Source organism: Denticeps clupeoides, chromosome 2, assembly GCF_900700375.1.
Source record: "Denticeps clupeoides chromosome 2, fDenClu1.1, whole genome shotgun sequence".
NCBI lineage: Eukaryota > Metazoa > Chordata > Actinopteri > Clupeiformes > Denticipitidae > Denticeps > Denticeps clupeoides.
The window spans coordinates 413,242-434,564 of record NC_041708.1 but is presented as its reverse complement, the minus strand read 5'-3'; the positions used below and the strand labels follow the sequence as shown (position 1 = coordinate 434,564).

Genomic DNA, 21,323 nt, shown 5'->3' with positions numbered 1-21,323 from the left:
TATCAAAGGAAAGAAAGACGAGAAAAAGCACACACGGGAGACTTTTTTTTCAAGTAATGAAATGAGGCCTTATCGGGGCTCTTAGTTATGTAAACTCAAAATCTATACACACTGAACGAGAATTGCTGGTGTCTTCCTCTTGTAAGTCGCTTTGGAAAAGTAAAGTAATGAGAGAGCATTAAAAAGTCGAGGAACAGTGACGTTTTGGGACTGCGTTCATAGTGGTGTGCCTCAGGGCTCAGTTTAAGGACCACCATGATTCTTAAAAACAATGCTGAGATGGAAAAAAAATCAGACATGACAGGGGTTCGACTCAAGGAAACTGATTTCAAGAAAGATCTTTGTCTCAGTGTGAAGCAATATAAACACGCTACAAACAGCGGGATATCACAAAATCAATAAGAACTGTGAAATATAGCCTGCAAACCAGTAACAGAATTTTATTTATTTTCTTAATTTCATAACTGCATTCACCTAACGCAGTAACAGCGCGAAGGTTTAAACGATCCAAATGGTCCAGAATTTCCTCGGCCTAAAACGCGCCCACCTGGCAACCCCGCTCGCCTCCGGACCCTCGCGTCTGCGCAGCCGCTGCGCTGCTCCGGCGGCCCCCGCCTGCGCTGCTCCGGCGGCCCCCGCCTGCGCTGCTCCGGCGGCGCGACGCGACGCGCCACGCAACGCGGTGCAAGCGGCCAATCCGGGCGCAGCGGCGCGCAGCGGAGTTGCGCAGACTTCCAGCGGAGCGCAGCCATTACGCTCCAGCCGGACGCTGCTGGCGAGCGCCGAGGCTGCGTTCTCCCCCCCTCCGCGGTTTTTTTTTTTTTTTTTTTTTATTCATAATTCTTAGTGGAAATCGAGGCGATTCCATAAACCGCAGCTTCGCAAAGGCTCCGACTTATGAACGTTTTTTTGTTTTGCTGCCTGGCCGTGGAAACGGTGAACTTTCTGAAATACTGAGTGTGATGAACATCACGCCGAAGAGTGAACCCCCCCCGACTGACTGCCCCCCCTCCGTGCTGGCTGGTGAGTGAACGTTATTACAACGTTTGTGCAGGTTAAAAGGCTCAATTTAAAAAAAAAAAAAAGCAATGATTCCAACTGCAGACATGAACTTTAAAGGGACGCTCTACCTGCCTGCTGGTCCACGTTTTGTCATTTCTTTCATTTCTTTCCTCCCGTCCCAACAGGAGCTGCCATGATGCATGATGACATGTGCAACAACAAGGAGGACATCCAGAGGCTCATGGGGCCCCAGGGTCCCCGGGACACCAGCGAGGCGGTCTCCACCTCGTCCGAATTCACCCACCACGCCATCGTGCTCCTGGTGGAGGCCATGCGCCAGCGCTGGGACATGTACGGCTCGCGGGAGCGCTCCCGACTCTTCCAGAGTGTCCAGGAGGAGCTGGAGGGCCACGGCTACCCTCTGCCCGTGGAGAGGATCCGTCGCAAGTGGAACAACCTGATCGTCACGTACAAGAGGGTGAAGGAGCGCTGCAGGGGCAGCAGCCAGGCCAAGACTTCCTGGGAGTACTTTGAAGTAGGACGTTGTCCAGTTCGCACCAGCTGGGGAGATATTTACATCTAGGTTCACATAAAGAAAATACGTCCGACCTCGGTGCAAAGTCCCAGAATTCTGCATCTGAAGTCGCTTTCCTTGGTTTCAGCGTCTGTAGCCTTATATGCTAATGAGGAGGAGAGAGGCGGGATGAGGAGGAGAGCGACCTATAGGAGTTGAGGGGGACATTCATGGAAAGGCGCAGTGGTGGCCTAGCGGTTAAGAAAGCGGTTCGAATCCCGATCCGCCAAGGTGCCACTGAGCAAAGCACCGTCCCCTGTCCCCTGTCATGGTGCCCACTGCTCACTCAGGGTGATGGTTAAATGCAGAGGACAAATTTCACTGTGTGCATCATGTGCAGTGCTGCTGTGTATCACATGTGACAATCACTTCACTTTCACTTAATCACGTCATCAACACCATCCACCAACCACAATGTTTGGTGCAGACAGGAAGTCGTTTATTCTAGAAAAACTAAAATGACCCGCTGGTTCTTCAGAGTCTTGCGTGACGGAACTAAAAAATACGTTTGTGCTCATTTTTACATCCAAACACCGAGCAACTGCAACGCTTCACACGTTTGGAAGCCATGACGGTCGGTGGAGATCATGTTTTAGGGGAGGGGCGGGAAAAAGCATGAGAAACGGGAGGTAACCTGTCCCCTTATGAGGTCATAAGGGGACAAATTCCAGATCCGACCGCCTGAGCTGCCGCTCTCTGAACGGTGAAGCAGAACGACCAAAACACTCTTTACACCGACCGCCATTTCTAGCTCGGGGGCTCATATTAATCTTTAAAATCTCAAATAATTAAAAAGAATGTTCATAATTGGAGACCTTTAATGGTTTCGTGATCTTTGTTCTTGACAGGCGATGGACAGTTTGCTCGGCAAGACGGCGTTTGCACAGAGAAGCTCGGCATCTGCGACTCTTCTCGGCTTGGCGACCACGGCGAAAGCAGCCGCCCTGACGGAGGAGCGGGCGTCCCCTGTGGTCCCCGACGTGGCCGCCACCTGCCTGTTTCCCCCCGGCCTCATCGCCGGCCCCGCCCAGGTCCCCGCCCTGGTGCCACCCTCGCTCCTGTGCACCGCGGCCTCCGAGGACTCCCTGCCGTCGGCCTCCAGCCAGACGCCCCCCCCGCGCAGGAAGCTGCGGCGCCCGCAGCCCGGCGCGGCGAGCTCCTTCCTGTCCCACCAGCACGGCCAGGCGGAGAAGCGCAACGCCCTGCTGCGCTCCTTCCTCAGCGGCCAGGAGGAGCGGGCCCAGCTGGAGGAGCAGCGCCTGAGCCGGGCCGAGGCCCGAGAGCGGCGCCGGGAGAGGCTGGCCGGCAAGGTGGTGGACACCATGGGCAGAATGGCCACGGCGCTGGAGCTCATCTCCTCCAAGCAGGACACCATCATTGCTCTGCTCCAGAGGCTGGCAGATAAACACTGAACTGGGGCCCTCGGGTCACCGTAGCGATAATCAGTCCAATTTCCTTACGTAAATCTCGCATCATTTATTCTAGATGAGATTTTATACATATTAAATATATATTGATGCATTTAGTGGTGATGAATAAATGTTGTTAATAATTATTATAATGTAGTACTGTCATTCCATATGTATATGTTTATATATGAATATATTATATATTTGTTAAGACTAATCGTGCTTTCAGACTGTATCTGACGTCATAACTGTGTGATGTTGTAATAATTCTGCTTTTTTATTGCGTTGCTTGTGTATTTGCTTGGCTCTGTTCTCTCTTTTAATCTTCTGCAGGATCCTGTTGCAATTTAAATCGCAATATTTTACCGTTCGATGATACGGGAGAAGTCGGCTTTCTGTTGTACATAATTTACGAAAATAAATCACAATAAGCAAAAAATTATATATAATATTTTATTTATAAATATATATAAAAGTCTGTTTTTAACGTTTAATTCGACTGTTAAAGGCCTGTAAATGTGTGAAAGGGTCCAGCAGCCCCGGCCTTTCCCGTAGACCGCGTGGCCTAATGGATAAGGCGTCTGACTTCGGATCAGAAGATTGAGGGTTCGAGTCCCTTCGTGGTCGCTTTTTAAATGTTTTTTTTTTTTTTTTTCCATATTTATATTTATTAAAAACTGGATTCCGCCTGTTCGGCCTCGGCAGGGACGGAGCGACGGAACGTGACGCCTGAGGACGGACTGTAAAGAAGTCGTGGCTGCCGTGACACGTCTTCTAATATCCGCGGAGCGCCATAAGAACTACGGAAGCAGAGTGGCGCAGCGGAAGCGTGCTGGGCCCATAACCCAGAGGTCGATGGATCGAAACCATCCTCTGCTATCTTTTTCATTTTTTCACTACTCACTGTGTTTTAAGCACTGAAAAGATTCACACTTTCTTTTTAAATAAGCCGATTCCTTGAACAGAGTCGGATTCTATGTGAAATTGAACGTTTAACATTTTTTTTGTTTGCGGGGCTCAGCAGCGCCCTCTCTGGTGCAGGATCGAAATACACCACCACAGAGTTATCTAAGCTAATTTAACCAAAGCGTTCATTTTTCTCTGCGCAGTAAGCAATGAAAATATTCAAATTCATCTGTTTTCTTTTTAAATGAGCCGTTTCATTAAACAGATTGGGATTCTATGTGAAGTTGAACGTTTCATTTTTTTGGCGGGGCTCAACAGCGCCCTCTCTGGCACAGGATCAAAATACACCACCACAGAGTTATCCAAGTTAATTTAACCAAAGCGCTCATTTTACATGAAACTATGACATGATGTCTGCAGAGAAAGAGACTCTGTTCTCCTGTTGTTCTACACCTGTAGATGTTGCTTCATTATTCATCATTTTTTCATTGTTTTAGAGGGTTGGGAGAGAACGACACCTAGTTCTTCTATCTTATCTCTACATAAAACTATTTTTAATCATTAGTATTTGTCCATTTAATACTTTTAAATAGATCCATCATGAACTTTTTTACAGTCACTGTTGGGAACTTTTAAACAGTACTATCTGACTTAATCTGACATTTATTGCATCCTTTGAATAGAGCATATATCGATTAAATGAAGGTAAAATCACACAAATGCCTCAAAATGCATGTAAATTGTGTTCTTTAAAAAGCTGAAACATTACTGCACAAATTGTTCTTGAAAACAATTACCGACAAACAAGGTGAGAATTCACAAATTTATTTACAGCGTTCAGTGATACATAAATACATGCACAAGTGTTTTAAAAGGGATCCTTAATTTATCAGTCAAAATCCACCCGCCGATCACGCTTTGCCCCGGAATGTATTTTCTTCTGTTTCAGCCTCGCCTGGTTTCTTTTCTCTAATCTACAAATATTAACACACACACTGAATTACTGACATTTCCTGAGTTAATTATCCATTTGCAATTCCTTCTTTATTTATGACAAATGTTGTGTGCAAATGACTATCGTAGAAGACAGGTAGTATAATAAATGCTGAAAAGCAGTCAGAAATAGATCTAGAAAGAGAACAGCGGCCTTGTCACCGTCAGCCCTTCTGGCCTGGTCCTCACCTCTCGGCTCGCAGTGCAATATCGTCTTCTGATGGCTCAGGTGCTTTCTGGCTGCTGTCGGCAATGATGTCAGCGATTTTCCGCAAGCAGTCCTCCAGGTTCCTGTGCTGACTCCTGCTGACCTCCGAAGTCACCAGCAGCTCCCCGGCTTTGTTCAGGCGCCTCTTATTCTACCAAGAAGCACATTTCACGAAACGCCAACGTAACAAGGGCCTTTTTCTGCAGCCGCTTCTTACCCGCTCCTGCATTCTGCTTCGCACGTCTTCTGGGATCCAGTCTGCGGCCTGAAGGTGGAAGCGAACCTCTGCTTTCGAGCTCACTGCAGGATCAGAACAGGCATCAGACGCTCTCTCTCGAAACTGGCAATCAGAGGCACAAACTGGCCACCTTTATTCACATGTTGCCCCCCTGGACCACTGCTGCGACTGTAGGCAATTTTCAGGCGGTCTGGAACACAGCACAGTAAAATTCTACAGCTTTTTTATTATTAAAGGTGGACTAGGATTAGGAATTAGGACTGGGGAGCCTGCTACCTACCCACTGGAATCCGTATGTGGGACCCCTTCTGCAAAACCGGCAGCACAATGAGCACTCACTCCAAAATAACAGAAAATATCTATACGAAATGAAATGAATCAATAAATCTGTGAACATGTGAGAAACCTGTGAAGCGTCTGACCCTTCGCTACTCCCGCTGCAAAAGCCCCGGTACTGGCAACCTGTGGATAAAATGCTCCCGAATGGCGAATTATCGACACGTTTATCGATCAGGCGTGGCCACACGCAGAGGTCACGCAGTGATCGCCGAGATAAGCGTGAAGTAAGCATGTTGCACATCTCTCAAGATCAGAATCAACACGCTTGCTGGCGCGAACGGGAAGCGTGAAGAGTGTTGCCAGGTCTCGCCATTGTTGTTCATATATTTTAGAAATAAACATTCGGCAATTTTATTTAAAAAGAAAAACATCTGACAACCGAAACGCAGTCCTTTTAAAAAACACATAATTAACTTAACAGGAAATGGAAATATCGGAAGAAGGTACTTCTGATGTGGAAAAGTAATTGCCCTAGAATAACATCATCTGGCAACGTGTAATGGACGCATGACGCGTGAAACGGATTGCCAGATCACGGAACACCATATACAGATGTTTAAATAAAGAACACGGCCACCCTGAGTTGTGCACAATATGTGCTTTGATTGGTTAATCGTGGGCAATTATATTGTAAGAGGTAAGAAGAAGATGAAGAGATTAAAATCACGACCGGGGATTTGTTTAAAATAAGCGTACCTGGCAACAGGATAAGGCGGAAGCCTGTGTCACGTGACATGTGCTCGTCCCCCATTGGTTGTTTGACTCCGTATAGAAATTCTGTAATTGATGGGCTATATTCCCCCAACAGGTTTCTAGCATTTTGACGTTCATTAAAACTATTACAGCATATATACACACACATATATACATATATAAATAGTGAATATCAATAAATGCCGACACTCAGTGGTGCTCTCGGTGTTGGTTAATTTTTATTATTGTGCGGGGATCCTCAATTTTATTTTACAGTTTTATTTTCTGTATTATAAGGTAATATTGCTGCAGTTCCGTGCGAGGTTTTGGGGGGCACGACTACTGCGCCAAAGCCCCGAGTCCGGATTTGTGGCTGACGTCATAAAGGTGGCCATTAGAGCTGTCTGTCCTCTGGCAGTCGGCGCTCGGCAGCAGCATCCCGGTTCTCGGCTGCGCGGAGGATGCGGCGGGCATCCCGGGGAGCCGCGAGTAGTCCCCGAAACGGGCCCGCAGAACCCGCGTTCGCCGTGGACGGGTCGTGCGGCGAGAACTGAACTGCGCCGCGAAATGGGAGCGTTGACGAGCAGGCAGAATGCGGGCGTGGAGGAGGTCGACATACCGTCCAATTCCGTGTACCGATACCCGCCTAAATCAGGTAGGTTCGCGACGAGCCCACGCCGCGTGGAAGGACAATAGCCCGATTATGTAATAAACCTTCCTTTTCCTCGTCATGAATATGAGCTGGATGAACACAGGAAGGAGGACCTCCGCGGTTCCTTCAGACCCGGTCACACACCATCTCTTCTTCGTCACCAGCGATGGATGTTAACCTTGGGAGTCGTCCCTACAAATTCCTCCATTCCGACACGTCGTGCATTACTGAAAGGTCCCCTGTTATGAAGATGTGACTTTGTGAGATGATTTAACATTTAATACGAGTTCCTCCAGCCTGTCTGCGGTCCTGCAGTGGCTAGAAATGGTGATTGGTGTAAAGAGTGTTCGGTTATTCTGCTTCACTTCAGCGGCAGCTCAGACGGTCAAATCTGGAATTTGGCCCCTTATGACGTCATAAGGGGACAGGTCACCTCCCGTTTCTCATGCTTTTTCCCGCCCCTCCCCTAAAACATGATCTCCACCGACCGTCATGGCTTCCAAACGTGTGCAGCACTCCAGTCGCTCGGTGTTTGGATCTTAAAATGAGCACAAATGTATTTTTTAGTTCCGTCACGTGAGACTCTGAAGAACCAGCGGGTTCATTTTATTTTTTCTGGAAAAAACGGCGACACGACTTCCTGTCTGTACCAAACATTGTGGTCGGTGGACGGTGTTGATGATGTCATTTCCGTGAATGCCCCTCAAATTCTATTGGCCGCTCTCCTCCTCGTCCCGCCTCGCTCATCCTCATTAGCATTTAAAGCTACAGACACCAAAACAGCGTGTCCTGGGAATTTAATAATCAGAGACGTTTAATAGAACAACGAAGACGGCGTGAGCCTCCATGGTGTCCATGTTTTTTTACAGGAAGCTACTTTGCCAGCCATTTCATCATGGGAGGAGAGAAGTTCGACTCGACCCACCCAGAAGGCTACCTCTTCGGGGAGAACACGGACCTCAACTTCCTGGGAAACAGGCCGGTGGTGGTAGGTCCTAATCAGCCCTGATCACATCAGATAATGAATATCGAGACGAAGGCGGGTGAAACGGTGCCGGATTGAATGGTAATAAAATGCAGCGGCATATCAGACGACCCTGGTTTTCATGTGACATTTGCAACCTTCTGATCCGATAGATAATACATGCAAATTTATGGAAGGCCACCTCGGACGTCCGCGCTCCTCAAATGCCACCTCCTCCTGTCCCTTTTAGGCGTGTAACTGTGCCCGACCGGCTTGGGCGTGACCTTATTTTTTATTAAAAAAAAAATTCTTCTGAGTAATAAACAGCCGATCCACGTCATGCACAGTCATTAGAGTCCCGATTTGGAGCGTTTCTTCCAGGTTTACTTTTACAATCTGCATCTCCCTCCACGCTCTTTATAGTGTGATGATAAAATGAGGAATATTGCCTTTTATTCATCCCGCTCAGACATAGCCACACAACTACAGCTCTTTAATGTCATTCCAGAATGAATTTTGAAGGACGCGCCGGTCCCTCGGAAAGCGTCCTGCCGGCCGTCCCTCGCTGCGGCTCGACAGCTTGCGCTCGGCCGGCCTGGCGACGTGGTGGATTAAAGCGACAGCTTTACCGCGGGTTAATACAGAGTCACATTCAGCTCGCCCCGGCGCTGTGCTGCGGGATTTTCCACCTTCCTCCTCTGGTCACAGAGCCGTTTCTGTGGCGTGATGGAGTGTAAATATTTGAATATGGAAATCTAATATTGCATTAGTCGTAGTTTTAGAATTAGAATGCTTTGTTTGAAATAGATTAATATGTCTGCAGATGAGTGTTGTTGCACAGTCACATGCACAGTTACAAGTTGACAAATTCATATTTTGCATTGTAATATTTTTAATTTACAGTTAAAAAAAAATCAAAATAAAAGTGGACCGGGAATACGGTTTACAGAGGTAGCTGAAGCACAGCTCCCCGTGGCTTTGGGAATTAAAGTGTTAAATTCGTGTTAATCCCTGTTGTTGTTTTTTTGTTTTTTTTTTTCCCAAAATTTGAAGATTATTGTGATCTTGTAGCATTAAAATGCAATCTGTTTAAAAAAAAAAAATTTTTTTTGCTCAAGATATGAGTCACAAACATGCTGGCCACGTCCACCAGAGCTGTCAATCAATTTCTAAATCTGATTCCTCTTGGGGTGAGTAAACAGTTGTTTGTAATATTTTGTGTTAATAATAATAATACGTAAGTTGATTTTTAATGTAGAGGTAAAATAGCGCCGCTAAGTCAGGGCGACCAGATCTCCTCTTTTCCCCCGAACGTTTTTACTTTTACATTTATGGCATTTGGCAGACGCCCTTATCCAGAGCCCCTTACAACGTGCTTTCAAGTTACCATCGATGAAGAGATCAATTCCGGTTCACTAGGACCCCAACTATGAATACATCTATTTTATTCACTCTGTTGTAGATTCTGTACACAAAGTTCGACAACACAACTTAATCTAAATATTCTTTAAAGAGGAAGGTCTTGAGCTGTCGTTTGAAGGTGCTCAGTGACTGAGCTGTTCTGACCTCGAGGGGAAGTTCATTCCACCACCGAGGGGCCAAGACAAGACTTTTGTCTGGGTGATTTAAACATTCGCCACGTCGTCTGCTTCTACACGCATATTCCTGCCGTTTTGGCAGCGTTCACCCTCCTCCCCCATCCGCACACGTGTATAAATAAAATATAAATAAAAAAGCAACACACCAGCCTAGTTAATGCACAAAAGTAAAAAGAATACATGGAAAAGAAAATACTGACCATTCTGCAGAAGCAAAACTCCCACGTGAAAAGAAACAGTTGGAGCCATACTTACAAGGTGCGTATAGTTGGGGCAGTGGTGGCCTAGCGGTTAAGCCCCGTCCCCACACGCTGCTGCCCACTGCTCACCAAGGGTGATGGTTAAATACAGAAGACACGTTTCACCGTGATCACTGTATCACAAGTGACAATCACTTCACGTCACTTATTTTTGGTGGCTTGTTTTAGTCTTGTTTTTAGTTTAGCATGTGCGTCCAGCTGTGAATTTAGTCTTTATTAGTTATGTCCAGACTCATTTTAGTCAATTATCCATGAATATTTTAGTCTCGTTTTAGTCAACGGAAATTGTATTTTAGTCGCTTGTTTTTTTTTTTTAGTAATACTTAACCCAGTCAATATATTAGTGCTTAGAAGAAAAGACTAAAACAACATTTTCTTTTAGTCATACCTATTCATAATTAAAACAAATCTTTTTATTTTATTACTTTTACCTTATAGACTCAAGAACACTCGACATCCATTCCAGACACTGAAGACGCTCAGATTTTCTTGTCCACTTCATAAAAAAAGAAAGCTTGGATTTTTTAACTTTCATTTGTGGAAGTTAAGTCTGGTGAATGTCTGCTGCACTCACACAGCCATTTATTTGTCCCAGGTCTCGAGTCCCGGAAAGACACACAGAAATACAGCTTGATTATTATTTTTTTGTGTGTTTGTGTGGCATAATAGCTACAGAACCAGAAAATTGGTAAGAAGTAATATCCGAAATGTATAATTGGTGGTAGTAGCCCAGTGAGTGAGACACTCGCCTATGAACCAGAAGTTCCAAAACTTCTGGGGACTGTAAAATATATAATTTTACATTTTTCTTTTCAATAAATCAATTGCCGTGCAGCAACCTACTCTAAAGTAATACTTAGCAAAGCGGGGGGGGGGGGGGGGGGGGGGGGATTTAAAACCGTAGAATCTGGCAACATCTGTCACGTTCCTAAGTCTAGGGGTCTCAGAAACGCAACAAGGGTGTGGAGAGGAGGAGGTCCACTGTTACACATGCAACCAAACAAACGATACAAACAGTGCTTTTATTTACAGTGTGCTAACAGGTTCAATAAGACAGAGGACTCAGGACAGCTAACTAACATCAAAACAGCCTAAAGGAAGGGATGGGATAACAGCAGGGATAACTAAAACACGTACAAGTTACCAAAAACGGCACATGACAGGCTAACAGCTAACAGGCTAACAACAAAGGGTCTATCACACAACGAAACACGAAACACGAATGAGATCCCCAATGGAGCTCTATGCAGATCTCCGTGGACCCTGGGGACCTCCCAAAAGCATAAGGGCCTAGCAGACCCTGGGGACCTCCCGAAGACCATCTGAAGTCTCTTTAAATAGGTGGAGGTGACCAATGACAGATGGAGCTGGTAGGCCTCAACTCCTCCCACGAAGTCAACCTAAAAGGGACAGAACGCAAAAAAACACAGCCAGACACACAGAACACGTGGGAGCATACGTCCAGGGACGTAACAACATGCACTCAACAAGGAAGCGAGTGCTGGCGTTTATTAATGCTGACGTTTATTTAGCGATATGTCCCTGGCTGGTGGAACAACTTGCGCTGCTCCGTTTGACTAGCCGAGACTACTTGTGTGGTAGTAGCCTAGTGGGTAACACACTCTTCTGTGACCCAGAAGACCCAGGTTCAAATCCCTGCTACCATTGTGTCCCTGAACAGGACACTTAACCCTTATTGTACCCAGGGGGGGACTGTCCCTGTAACTACTGCTCTGGAAAGTAAAGCTATGCTTCCCCCCCAGTTTCCCTACGCCACCCCGCCACCCCATGAACCTGTGAAAACCCTGCGCAGTCTGATCAACATTCGGAAAGATACGCTGCGGCTGGTTAGGTAAGCGATGTTCACCGCGCTGTCTCGATGGTAAAAAAATAAACTGGTGCTCCGCCCGACACTCTGATCGTTTTTCAGATGCAACGAGGAGATGAAGCCACCCAGGGAGGATGCTGGGAAGGGATGCTTGTACAACGTCGAGTTTACCTTCGATGCCGACACCCAAGTCGCCATCACCATCTACTACCAGGCTGTCGAGGAGTACCACAATGGCGTCCCCATGTAGGTGACCTTTCTGCGCCGCCATGACCGCGCCCCGACCTTTTTACAAACCTCTCTGCTCCGCCCGCACAGATACCTGCCCCAGGACGGCTCGCTGCAGTCGGAGACGGTGCACTTCAAACGCGGCGTCTGCCAGCAGTTCTGCCTGCCGTCACACTCCATCAATCTGTCCGAGTGGGCCGACGACGAGGTACTGCGTCCTCCGCCGCGGCTTAGTGGTGGGGCGGCGGTTAAGGAAGCGGCCCCGTAATCAGAAGGTTGCCGGTTCGAATCCCGACCCGCCAAGGTGCCACCGAGCAAGGCACCGTCCCCACACACTGCTCCCCGGGCGCCTGGCATGGTGCCCACTGGGTTAAAAGCAGCGGACACATTTTGTTGTGTCACCGTGTGCTGTGCTGCAGTGTTTCACTTTATGTCTCTGCACAGCTCCTTTTTGACATGGATCGAGACGTCTACCCCATGGTGGTGCAGGCAGTGGTGGACGAGGGGGAAGGTGAGTTCGGCAGAAGCCGCGGCGGCGCCGCGAACGCTCGTTTGTAGTAAAACTCTGTTTATTCCATCTTTAGATCATTTGGGCCATTCCCACGTTCTCCTGGCAACTTTTGAAAAAGTAAGTAATAAAACTTTCGTAATACATTCATAATATGTGCTGTATGATTAACATGCATCTGTGGGGGGAAAAAAAGTACCTAGTTTCTGTTCATTCACACGTACTATTTGTGCTACGTATTTATTTAAATGCTATAAATCAAAGAAGGACTCTGGGTACAAATACACTCCGTACTCCGTACCGTCATACGTCCTCGAATTGAATTCCGATGCGGAATTAAATGCGGAATTGTGGGTAGAAATAATAATGTTTCTTGCCCCACAGCACATGGACGGCAGCTACTGTGCGAAGCCTCTGAAGCAGAAGCAAGTGGTGAGGAGCCGGGTTCTGCGCCGGCTACACTAGAGCGTGCCGCTTTTACGGAGAATTGACGTCATTAGTAAAGAGCCGCGCCGCAATCCGTGTCCTTTCTGGTGGACTGTTTGCAGGTGGACGGGGTCAGCTACCTCTTGCAGGAGATCTACGGCATCGAGAACAAGTACAACAGCCAAGAGTCCAAGGTAAGCGTGTCACACGCCCGCGGCTCGGCGAATGCAGCAGACTCTGACCGAGGTGCGTTGCAGGCGGCCGACGACGAGATCAGCGACAACAGCGCGGAGTGCGTGGTCTGCCTGTCGGACGTCCGCGACACCCTCATCCTGCCCTGCAGGCACCTGTGCCTGTGCAACGCCTGCGCAGACACCCTGCGCTACCAGGCCAACTGCTGCCCCATCTGCCGACTGCGTAAGGCCCGGCGCTCCGGACGCTCCGTCTCGGCGACCCCCGCGCCCGACTGACGCCCCTCCGTCTCCCTCTCTCTCTCTCCAGCTTTCCGAGCCCTGCTGCAGATCCGAGCCATGAGGAAAAAGGCGAGCCCGCTCTCGCCCTCCGGATTCAACCCCGTCATCACCGCGCAGACGTCTGACTCCGAGGAGCACTCGGTAACGAACCTCGTTCACCGGACTCCAATTTTATTTGTCACGTACACGGTCATACACGGTACGATATGCAGTGAACTGTACAGACCTCAGCACTGCAAATATCGCACGTATACAATGAACCAAAACGCAAATATTGCAAATATGACACTCTTACGTCATTAACGTGAAATATGCGTAACAGGTATAGTGAAGTCAAAGTATAAAGTATTAATTAAAAAGTGAATTGTGCAAGGTAAAAAGAGTTAAAGGATTTCTCAAACCTTAAACTTTTTACCTTGAACAAATGTTTTTTTATTTAAATTTAAATTTATACTTTGACTTGGCCCATTTGCACACGAGTGACCTCGACGTTGATTTGTTCCAGACTTCCGAGCACGTTCCTCCGGGATACGAGACGGTCTCGCTGCTAGAGGCCCTGAACGGGCCCCTGAGCCCCCCTCTGTCCGCGGCCCCGCCGCAGGGCGTGGCGCTGGGCCACGCCGCCGGGTCCCTGCCCTCATACGGGAGCGAGGGCCACCACCCTCTGCCGGCGCGCTCCCTCTCCCCCTTGGAGCACTCGGCCAACTCCAGTCAAAGCCTGAAGCTGAAGAAGAGCGGCTCCAAGTAAGAGTCTCAGGTTCCTTATCGTCCATTTTCTGGATCGGCGTCCTTGTTAGACCCGGACGAGAGGACGGGTAGCGGGAATCCGCGTCTCTTACCGTCTCTTACACGTTTGGATGTGTGCCAGGTCCCTCTCCCAGAATTCCTCAGTCCTGCCCGAGGAGGAGGACGAGAAGTCGTGCAGCGAGTCCGAAGTGCAGGCCACCCGAAGGAAGCTACTTGTCAATCAAGAGGTGCGCATGGTAGTAGCCTAGCGGGTAACACACTCTCCTACGATCCAGAAGTCCCGGGTTCAAACCCCACTTACTACCATCGTGTCCCTGAGCAGGACACTTAACCCTGAGTGTCTCCAGGGGGGACTGTCCCTGTAACTACTGACTGTAAGTCACTCTGGATAAGGGCGTCTGGTAAATGCCGTAAATGTTGTTGTTACGTAGGGAAGACGCGAAATTCCAAGGACAACTGGAGTCGTGCAATCAAATGCAACCTCGCCAGAAACTATTATAGCCTTGCAAACCTCGCAAAAACGAAGTATTCTTGGCCATCTTCGTAACCCGAAATATCCCAGTTGTATGCAAAAGAGCAGGACATGGTAATATTAGCATAATAATATGATGTATTTATTTATTTATTTTTACTTTTATTAACATCGGTCAACATAAATACAAACAATAACCACAGTCCTGAGATTGGGCCCGAGCTCTCAAATAAATATAATTACAATAAAGATCTGAGGAAAATTAAAATAAATAGACAAACTTCAAGCAGAAATATAAACTTAAGAGACACAAGTGGCGTATGCAACCAGGCTTTGAACTGGTCCCCATCTTCTTCCAAAGATGCGAGTCTTCAGCTATGGTTTTGTGCCCACTGTGAGGTCGTGGGGGGTCCAGGTTTCAACCAATAAGTTGTCATCATTTTTCTTGCAGCCATTAGTAGGGGATCATGGGACAGATAACGTGTCTACTGGAATTTGTCCAGTAGACACGTTAAAGGGTCCCTGGAAAGATTAACTTTAAGGAGCTTTTCTACGTGCCCCTTAACTTCAGTCCAAAAGTTTTGATGGGCGGGACAGTCCCAGAATATGTGCGTTCCATCACCCACAAGTCCACAGTTCCTCCGGCACTTATTGCCACCCCAACTCCCAGAGCGGGTTTTGGACACACCCCAGTTTGACAACCAGAACAAACACTTTTCATCAAGTACCATCATCCAACGTCACATTGAGTTCCATTTCCCCTTGTTGTTTTAATATCAGGATATCTTTATTATCTGAATTATGAAGATTCCCCGGCAAAGTAGGCTGGAGGTGCAGCTAATAAAATGTCCCGCGAGGGGGAGGCGCATGTGCTCGGCCCGTGCTAATTCTGCTCCATGTTGTTATGCGCACAGTGTGGCGTGACCCCAGAGAGCGACAACCTGACCCTGTCATCCTCTGGCGCCATTGACCAGTCCTCCTGCACGGGGACGCCGCTGTCGTCCACCATCACCTCTCCAGAAGGTGAGACCGGCTAGCATGCGAAGATGTCCACCTGCGCTTGGAACGCTGTTGATCCTGTGATCCTACGAATAAAATGTCTTTTTATTATTGGGCAGCTTGGGAGATTTTCTCAGGTCTTTTTAAGTGATAGTCGCGGTGAAACGTGTCCTCTGTATTTAACCGTCACCCTCGGTGAGCAGTGGGCACCATGACAGGCGCCCGGGGTGCAGCGTGTGGGGACTGTCCCCCACCAGAACCCACAAAACGTCTTTATGAGACATAAACGCGCCGTTCCTGTCTCCGTCCCCCGCCAGACCCGGTCAGCAGCAGCCTGGCGCAGTCGGTGATGTCCATGGCCTCGTCCCACAGCCAGCACTCCCAGATCAGCACGGACACCCTCTCGTCAATGTCCGGCTCCTACCTGGCCGGCGTGGAGGGCGAGGACGCTCCGGAGACGCCGGCAGAGAGCCGCGGGCCCTCGCAGCAGGACGGAGAGGTGAACGGGACCTTCCGCTCCCACCCTCCTGGCGGCCTGGCCGCCGGCACGACTGATTCTTCCTGTCCTCGTTTTCACCAGGATCTGCCCAGTGAGTCCAAGGACCAGAACCTGGTGGCGGCCATGATCGAGGACCAGGATTCAGAGGTACCGTTACGTGTTCTCGTGGTACATTCGCCTTCACTACCTATAAATACCTCAAGCACCCACCTAATTTCCTCAGTTTAGCGGCACAACCAGCTTTTTCGCTACACACGTTTTAAAGTTAGCATCGCTGTTTCCTTTGGCACGTGCATTTTTACAATCTGGCATGTTTCAAACAAGTGTGATGCTACAAGGTTAACGTGACTTAATGGCAAAAATGCCGGCAGTGGTGGCAAATTAAGTGGTAGTGGTTAAGGAAGCGGCCCCGTAATCAGAAGGAATCCCGATCCGCCGAGGTGCCACCGAGCAAAGCACCGTCCCCACACACTGCTCCCCGGGCGCCTGTCATGGTGCCCACTGCTCACTCAGGGTGATGGTTAAATACAGAGGACACATTTCACTGTGTCACCGTGTGCTGTGCTGCTGTGTATCACTTCACTTTATCACTTTATCATTCCAATGATCTGATTTATGAATAATCCCACGTTTTGCCTGTGCGCCTTTTCAGGGCAATGACGTGCCTGAAGAAGACTGCCCGTCTCCCACAGCAGGACAAGGTAACGAGAACGAGAGCCCCGCGAGCCCCGGCCATCCGGAGACTAAAAAAGCGTTTTGTCCCGCCGGCGACTGGAGCTCTGACCTTATTCCAGATCGTTCGTATGGATTTGCCTGGGGTTTTTAATCCAGCCTGGGGGGATTTTACGGTTCTGCGCGGCGGTAACGGGAATGAACAGCTTGGCGGGCGTGGCTGGTTGGAGTACCATCACAGGGCGCCTGTCGTGCATGTGTCCGGCTGGCTTCGTGATTGTAGTAATCACGTCTTTTTTTGGTTTGTTTCTGTACGGATTTGCGGAATTTTCTAGCTGTTTATTTTATTAATTTATTTTGCACGAGTTCGCCCGCTCCCCCGCCCAACTCGGCCACGCGTTGGCGCGCCTCATCGCACGCCCCATGCCCAGGCACCCACCCACCCGCCTCCCTCTCCACTCTGCTGCTGTGCCTTGGCTGCTCTTGTTTTGACCTCTTGACCTCGCTTGCAGGTGGGCGCAGGAGGAGCGAGGTGTCTTGTCCAGAGTTTGACAATAACAATCAGGGCCAGTCTGACACCCACTGTTTGACAGGGCTGGACAATGAGCAGGCTCCCGATGGCCGATTCGCTGGTGAGTGGCAACCTCTTGAACATGGACTTTCTGATTGGAGGGGGGACCTGGAAGGGCCAGAGTGGACTGGGCGAGGGCGGGAAGAGGGAGTAGTACGTTTAGGAAGACACCGACACCGCAAGTTCAGGAAAGAATGACGGTGACTTCCCAATTTCATGCTCTTTCTTCATCCCTTTCCTCTTTATTTCCAGTCAGTAGTGCATTTCCTGTCCCCTTTACCCATTTTGAGACCAAACCGGACCTTCTCTGTCGTGAGCGAGCGAGTGTGTGTGAGCGTGTGTTGGACATGGCGTCTTGCTGTGTGTGTCCGGTACACCCTGCGGGTCAAGTTCATGTTCAGGGTGTGCCAGCTCTCATTCGCTTCTGCCCAACCTCCGCCTCTCATCCCTCCATCCCTGTGTTTGTCCCCTCTACCCATCCTCTGATCTGACTCTTCACCTTGTGTTCTATCTGTTGCTGGAATGGACAAATATTATAATCTGTATTTAAAAAGCACAGACATTCGTCTACAGGCAGTTTTAGACGAGGGAAACGATTTATTTCATGTTTAAAAAAAGCTGGATATTTTACATTTCTATATACAGATGGGTCACAAATGAAAGGAAAAACGCGCCAGTGGTCAGTGGAAGGCGGAGCCTACTTGAGGACGGATGGAGATGCACTTCATTTCGGATTTGTGGCTGTTGATGTGGTTTTTATTGACTTTGAGGGATCTGTGATCAAGGCAGATTCCACCATGCAACACCGTCTCCGTCCAATCCGTCCTGGATTTTCCTCTAAATTTGCTACCCGTCTGTATTTGAAATATGAATGTTTAAGGGGCCGACTGTCCCCATTCCCGTACCTTCTGCCGGACTAACGATCCTTCTGTCTCTTCTCAATCTCTCTCTCTCCTCTGTGGCTTTCTGACAAACTGGTTGTGTGTTTCGTAAAAACGTACTCTGTCTGTCTGTCTGTCCCTTCCTTTCTTCTCTCTCCCCGTGATGATCGTATCCATTACCCTCCACCTCTCTTCCTCTCTCTCTCCCTGGATGTCTGTGGACTGGACAGATGGGGACTCGTGTCCTGTTCACATTGAGGAATAGGTATGAGATATGAGACCACTCACCCAATCCAAGGCAGGCGAGGGATTTTATTTTTTTTACATTCTCTTGGACGTCCTGCGCCATGTTTTCACACCTGCATTATTATCAGACTCAGAAAACTTCATTCGCCTCGAACTGTACAGAGGGAAAGACCTACAATGAACCGAGAGACAGATGGACATTTACGAGTATAAATAAAATAACAACAAGCACTAGAAACAAGTATGCAGTAATGGCTAAAAGTTACAATTATTAATATTTAATGAAGTATGAATCATATATTAACAGCGATAATGAATATCAGTCAGGGTATTAGGTGCATTTTCAAGATGTGCATGAAATAAAACTTTTTATAAATGATATTTCCGCAAAGAAAATGGCATTTTAGGCTGCAACAACCCACAAGAAAGTCCTACGAACTCCTGGAGCAAACTGCTGTTAAACTGCTGTTAAATATAAATGTTTTACTGTGGTTAAATCCTCTCGTCTCGTCCCGTCCCTCGTCCCAGGTCTGCTGTATCTGGGAGCGTACCGCCACGCCCACAATGTGCTTCCTCACCACGCCTCCACCAGCAACATCAACCTGGAGGAAATGGGCGTCGACCGAGAGGGAAGAAGCCCCAAAGCCAACCCCCGCCGCGGACCCCTTGCTGTGTAAAGCCCCCTCTGTCAGTGTGACCTCCCTCGGGGGACCACCCCCCTCGTCCACGTCACCGCAGAGACCTGACTCTGGGTCCGGTTCCTTGTCATTGTGACTGTGTCGTCATTCTCGTGCACCATGTTGGTATTAACCAGTCGCCCGATGCCCATTGGACCTCAGGCCCCCCACTTTTCAGCAGGAGTGGACAAGGGAGTCCAAAAGCTAATGCATGGGTCCACACCGCTTTCTGTCAGAAGTCCAGACACCTGGGTGACGTCCTGAGCAAAGTCCGGCACGTACTCAGACCACCAACAGATATCAGAATGCTCCGAAAACCGCTCCGAAGAAGCCCTCTGCCCCGGAACCCGCGGCCAAGGTTCCCTTCGAGCTGAACTTGCTGCAACGGGAGCGGGAATTTCCGATTGTAAACCCCAAAAAAGTAAAAGAGAATGTAAAGTTGAAGGGGCCAGGAACCTCCGACCTGATTTTACGCCGCCGGAGTTCGACTCGCCGCTGTGGTTTCAGTTGTGAAGTAGCAGAGGAGCTCCGACGCGATAAGACAGCGGCGCGTTCACGTCTCGGAGACGCCAGGTTTACACGTCTCGGGCGTCTTCCAGACGAGGAGTAAAAGCTGAGGTCTCCACGTTACCCGAATCTTCCCGTTATTTCCACCTCTCACGTTAAACGGGATCCTGTCCAGCTGCCCACCCGCACCGGTCAAGGGTCTTGGGCGCATCGCAAAAAATCATCTGATGGGGTGAAATTGGCGTGTCAAGTGGAAGCTTTTCCTACTGCCAAAAAACCACAGGGACGAGCTTCCTGAACCGATCAAAAAAAGTCCGAATAAACCCTGGGGGGGTTCGTCTTAGTTTGTTCCTCCCTGAACATAATTTTGCACGCCTCTAGTTCTGATATTTTAATTCTGGATTTGGAGCATTATGATCATTCTTAGGCTAAATTACCACTGTCGCAAGACCCTGGGGAGACATGCTGGCCCCTTTCACGGCGACGCTAGTGCATCTCAAAACTTTTTAAAATCCGTTTTACAATATTGTCTTTTTTTGGGGGGGGGATGAACTAGTACGAAGATGTGCCACAGTGTTATTTCACAGTAGATTAGGACGTATAACATGTTAATAATTGTGCAAAAGCAGCTCAAATTGGGAATTTTTTTTTTTTTTTTTTCCCCTGTCGGCCCCGAGGTGGCTTGCCGGGGCGGAGCCCGATGTTTACATTCGAATCGAGCCCAAGCTCCACACCCCCCTTCTTCTCGGTGTTCGAACGTCCCTGCGCGACGGCAGCATGATGCGGTATCACACGCTCCAGCCCGTTTATTTTCCTGCTGTTAGTTTGGCTCCGGTTGTCACCGCCCCACGCTGATCCAAGTTTTAAAAGGAGTGTTGTTTACTACGTGGCTGGTTTAGAATGTTAAAATGTGTAGAAAAAAAAAATAAAAAATGAATAAAAAAAACTAAAAAAACTGCACCGTTAGTTAATCGTAGACCACGATCCGCAGTGCATGTGGCAAGTGTTAACGTGAGCATGGTAGCCTGGGTCCCGACCACGCCCCTTTCCATGTCTGTGGCCACGCCCGCGCGCGGCTGGCAACGGAGAGTCCAACATAAGAACTGTGACATGGCAACACTGCGAGGCGATCGCGTCCATAAACCTCGTCAATATTTCATGGCAGGGCTATTACACCCGTCTCTTCTGCACTAACCGACGGCCGAAACGCACTACCTAAAACGATGGCCTGTGGGCGTATTTATACCTGATTATCAGCCTCTTTTACGACAGAGGAAAGGGCCGTTGGTTATGTAAAATGGTCGCTGTTAAAGGACCATCTGTGGTCCACGTTCGCATATGATGCATTTGTCTCCTGCCAGGGTGGTGATCGTAGCTCCTGACAGTGTTGTGCACTCCTTATTTTGAACTCTTCTGTGTCTCGACGTGCCGCCACGTTGTTCCCGCCTCCGTAAGGCCCGCGAGGAACTGGGCCGAGTCCATCCGTCCATCCAGACATTTTTTTTAGGACAAAGGTTGCAAGTGTTAGTAAAATAAGTCCAATAAAATACACCTTTTTTTCCAAGTCGGGGCCTTTGTCATTTTTTAACCATGTTCGGTGCTGATGAGATATTACACTGTGACCTGGCACTGGGTGGGATGTATTGATATTTTGTCATTCATGTTGACAGTTGACAAGGGACAAAAAAAAGTGCATAAGAAGTTACGTCGCATAAGGTTTTGTTTTTAATTAATACAGTATATCGAAAATCAG

At 48.5% G+C, this 21,323-nt stretch overlaps 3 protein-coding genes and 2 non-coding genes across 6 annotated transcripts; 4 read left to right on the top strand and 1 right to left on the bottom strand.

Moving 5' to 3' along the window:
• Positions 1–818: 818 nt before the first annotated feature.
• On the top strand, positions 819–3,210 carry LOC114779087 (uncharacterized). The gene is made up of 3 exons (XM_028967291.1): positions 819–1,023; positions 1,188–1,537; positions 2,425–3,210. The coding sequence occupies exons 1-3, from the start codon at positions 963–965 to the stop codon at positions 2,986–2,988; spliced, it is 975 nt and encodes a 324-aa protein (XP_028823124.1). The 5' UTR covers positions 819–962; the 3' UTR covers positions 2,989–3,210.
• A 329-nt stretch (positions 3,211–3,539) lies between these two features.
• trnar-ucg (transfer RNA arginine (anticodon UCG)) lies at positions 3,540–3,612 on the top strand. Its single transcript has one exon. It is a non-coding gene; the product is annotated as a tRNA-Arg (tRNA).
• Positions 3,613–3,792: 180 nt separating this feature from the next.
• Positions 3,793–3,864, top strand: trnam-cau (transfer RNA methionine (anticodon CAU)). Its single transcript has one exon. It is a non-coding gene; the product is annotated as a tRNA-Met (tRNA).
• An 862-nt stretch (positions 3,865–4,726) lies between these two features.
• LOC114784535 (peptidyl-tRNA hydrolase ICT1, mitochondrial-like) lies at positions 4,727–5,967 on the bottom strand. The gene is made up of 6 exons (XM_028970003.1): positions 5,737–5,967; positions 5,611–5,638; positions 5,461–5,520; positions 5,310–5,392; positions 5,074–5,243; positions 4,727–4,865 (listed from the first exon to the last, which is right to left on the bottom strand). The coding sequence occupies exons 1-6, from the start codon at positions 5,908–5,910 to the stop codon at positions 4,781–4,783; spliced, it is 600 nt and encodes a 199-aa protein (XP_028825836.1). The 5' UTR covers positions 5,911–5,967; the 3' UTR covers positions 4,727–4,780.
• Positions 5,968–6,729: 762 nt separating this feature from the next.
• On the top strand, positions 6,730–21,134 carry LOC114784373 (E3 ubiquitin ligase RNF157-like). Of its 2 annotated transcripts, XM_028969718.1 has the most exons (20): positions 6,730–7,017; positions 7,884–8,002; positions 11,600–11,688; positions 11,767–11,910; positions 11,983–12,100; positions 12,337–12,403; positions 12,477–12,520; positions 12,785–12,832; positions 12,949–13,020; positions 13,084–13,243; positions 13,328–13,440; positions 13,805–14,043; positions 14,168–14,273; positions 15,433–15,541; positions 15,835–16,016; positions 16,098–16,163; positions 16,669–16,717; positions 17,201–17,320; positions 18,371–18,405; positions 18,915–19,051. In XM_028969718.1, the coding sequence occupies exons 1-19, from the start codon at positions 6,930–6,932 to the stop codon at positions 18,403–18,405; spliced, it is 1,968 nt and encodes a 655-aa protein (XP_028825551.1). In that variant the 5' UTR covers positions 6,730–6,929; the 3' UTR covers positions 18,915–19,051. The 2 variants fall into 2 exon arrangements, with proteins under 2 accessions (XP_028825551.1, XP_028825550.1); XM_028969717.1 differs by lacking the exon at positions 18,371–18,405 and having other exon boundaries at positions 6,731–7,017; positions 18,915–21,134.
• The last annotated feature ends 189 nt before the right edge of the window (positions 21,135–21,323 follow it).

What these genes read in the sequence shown, in the direction of transcription:
- LOC114784535 (XM_028970003.1), bottom strand. Translation starts at nt 5,910, where the DNA reads ATGTGCAACATGCTTACTTCACGCTTATCTCGGCGATCACTGCGTGAC. An exon ending in GGGGCAACATGTGAATAAAG is followed by an intron (nt 5,393 to 5,460) that starts GTGGCCAGTTTG and finishes CTGATCCTGCAG; the next exon opens with TGAGCTCGAAAGCAGAGGTT. An exon ending in ATTGCACTGCGAGCCGAGAG is followed by an intron (nt 4,866 to 5,073) that starts GTGAGGACCAGG and finishes TAATATTTGTAG; the next exon opens with ATTAGAGAAAAGAAACCAGG.
- LOC114779087 (XM_028967291.1), top strand. Translation starts at nt 963, where the DNA reads ATGAACATCACGCCGAAGAGTGAACCCCCCCCGACTGACTGCCCCCCC. An exon ending in CCCCCCCTCCGTGCTGGCTG is followed by an intron (nt 1,024 to 1,187) that starts GTGAGTGAACGT and finishes CCGTCCCAACAG; the next exon opens with GAGCTGCCATGATGCATGAT. An exon ending in CTTCCTGGGAGTACTTTGAA is followed by an intron (nt 1,538 to 2,424) that starts GTAGGACGTTGT and finishes TGTTCTTGACAG; the next exon opens with GCGATGGACAGTTTGCTCGG.
- LOC114784373 (XM_028969717.1), top strand. Translation starts at nt 6,930, where the DNA reads ATGGGAGCGTTGACGAGCAGGCAGAATGCGGGCGTGGAGGAGGTCGAC. An exon ending in TACCACAATGGCGTCCCCAT is followed by an intron (nt 11,911 to 11,982) that starts GTAGGTGACCTT and finishes CCGCCCGCACAG; the next exon opens with ATACCTGCCCCAGGACGGCT. An exon ending in CCTCGCAGCAGGACGGAGAG is followed by an intron (nt 16,017 to 16,097) that starts GTGAACGGGACC and finishes CGTTTTCACCAG; the next exon opens with GATCTGCCCAGTGAGTCCAA.